General features: G+C 35.3%; 1 protein-coding gene across 1 annotated transcript; it reads right to left on the bottom strand.

The window, feature by feature from the left end:
* Nucleotides 1-407: 407 nt before the first annotated feature.
* LOC101956826 (olfactory receptor 2W1-like) lies at nucleotides 408-1,381 on the bottom strand. The gene is given in 2 exon segments (XM_078018557.1): nucleotides 408-1,339; nucleotides 1,342-1,381. Coding segments are annotated over 2 exon segments (972 nt in total).
* Nucleotides 1,382-1,602: the final 221 nt, after the last annotated feature.

Raw genomic sequence — 1,602 nt, 5'->3', positions numbered from 1 at the left:
ATATCAGAAAAGACTTAATATGCAAAGTAATTATTAATATTTTATTACTTAACATACAAACCAAAATTTATATGAAACTGTGTGTGCAGGTCTTTATGATGATTATGCATTGCATTTAAAATACAAAACTAGATAATTGAAGTTGCTTCTATGTGGCTTGAGAAGAAAATTCATTTATTTACATTTTTCTTTTATGTAAAGTAAAAATATAAATTATTAATGACCTTTTATCCTATACATATGCCCATGATTAAAGGCACAAAAACTAAGTAGTATGTTACAACATTGCTTGCATTAATAAAATGTTTGCAAATAAGAAGTATTATGTTAATTCATCACTATGATCTAAGGATTACTTAACTCCATAAAAATTAAAGACAATTAGAAAACACATTTCATTTCTTTATTTATTCTAATATAGATCTCTTCAAATGTCTCTTTACTTTCCCAGCTTCATGGTGAACTCTCATCAGCTTCTTCAGTGCATCCTTTATGTTCTTATTCCTTAAATTGTAAATGAGGGGGTTGAGACTTGGAGTGATGATGGTGTAAAAGAGGGTAAAGATCTTTCCTTGGTCCTTGGAAGCATTGTTACCTGGCTGTAGGTACAAGTAGATAATAGCTCCATAGAACATGGACACAACAGTGAGATGAGATCCACAGGTATTCATTGCTTTGTATTGGCCAGCTTTAGATTTCATTTTTAGCACAGCTTTGGCAATGTAGCCATAGGATATAAGGATAAGGATGAGAGATGTGAGGACAATGATAATGCCTAAAGCAAACACAGACATTTCTACTGTTTCTGTGCTTACACAAGCTATCTTGACCATAGCTGGCAACTCACACAAGAAATGATCAAGAAGGTTGTTTTCACAACTAGGCAAATTCATGATGAGTGTATATAACACTACAGAATTGGCCAAACTAATACTCCAGACCATGACAATCATCTTGAGACATAGACAAGGGTTCATGATTATCAAATAATGCAAAGGCTTAAAAATAGCTGTAAAATGGTCATAGGACATGAAATCCAGGAGAAGGCACTCAATGGAGCCCAACCACATGTAAACATAGAGTTGAATGACACAATCCACATAGCTGATTGTCTTTGTGGGTCCCCACAAGTTGACCAGCATCTGAGGGACAATGGTGGTTGTGAAACACAGATCTAGAAAAGATAAATTCCTGAGGAAAAAGTACATTGGTGTGTGGAGGCGGGAATCCAGGAGAGATGCAAGAATGATGGCTGTGTTTCCCATCAATGTGATACAATAGAAGATGGTGACAACTCCTGACAGGATCATCTCCAGTTTAGAATGGTCAGAGAAGCCCGCAGAATAAAACCATGTGAAAAACTATAATTTCTTTGGTCCATTGTCCTTTGATATTTAAATCCTAGATTGAAAACAAGAGGAGTAGGAAAGGGAATATGAGGAGGAGAAAGAAGAAATAGAAGTGGGGGAAAAGGAATGTGAAGGAGGAGGAGGAAAAGAAGGAGACAAGAAGAGATGAAGAAAGAAAAAGCAAGAGAAAGAAGAAACAAGAAGGAGGAGGAAGAGGCGAGAGAAGAAAGAAATAATTTCTCTATATATTAAT

The sequence above is a fragment of the Ictidomys tridecemlineatus genome, chromosome 8 (genome assembly GCF_052094955.1).
Source record: "Ictidomys tridecemlineatus isolate mIctTri1 chromosome 8, mIctTri1.hap1, whole genome shotgun sequence".
In the NCBI taxonomy this organism is placed as follows: Eukaryota; Metazoa; Chordata; class Mammalia; order Rodentia; family Sciuridae; genus Ictidomys; species Ictidomys tridecemlineatus.
The sequence above is the reverse complement of the archived record's forward strand: the minus strand, read 5'-3'. Positions and strand labels throughout refer to the sequence as shown.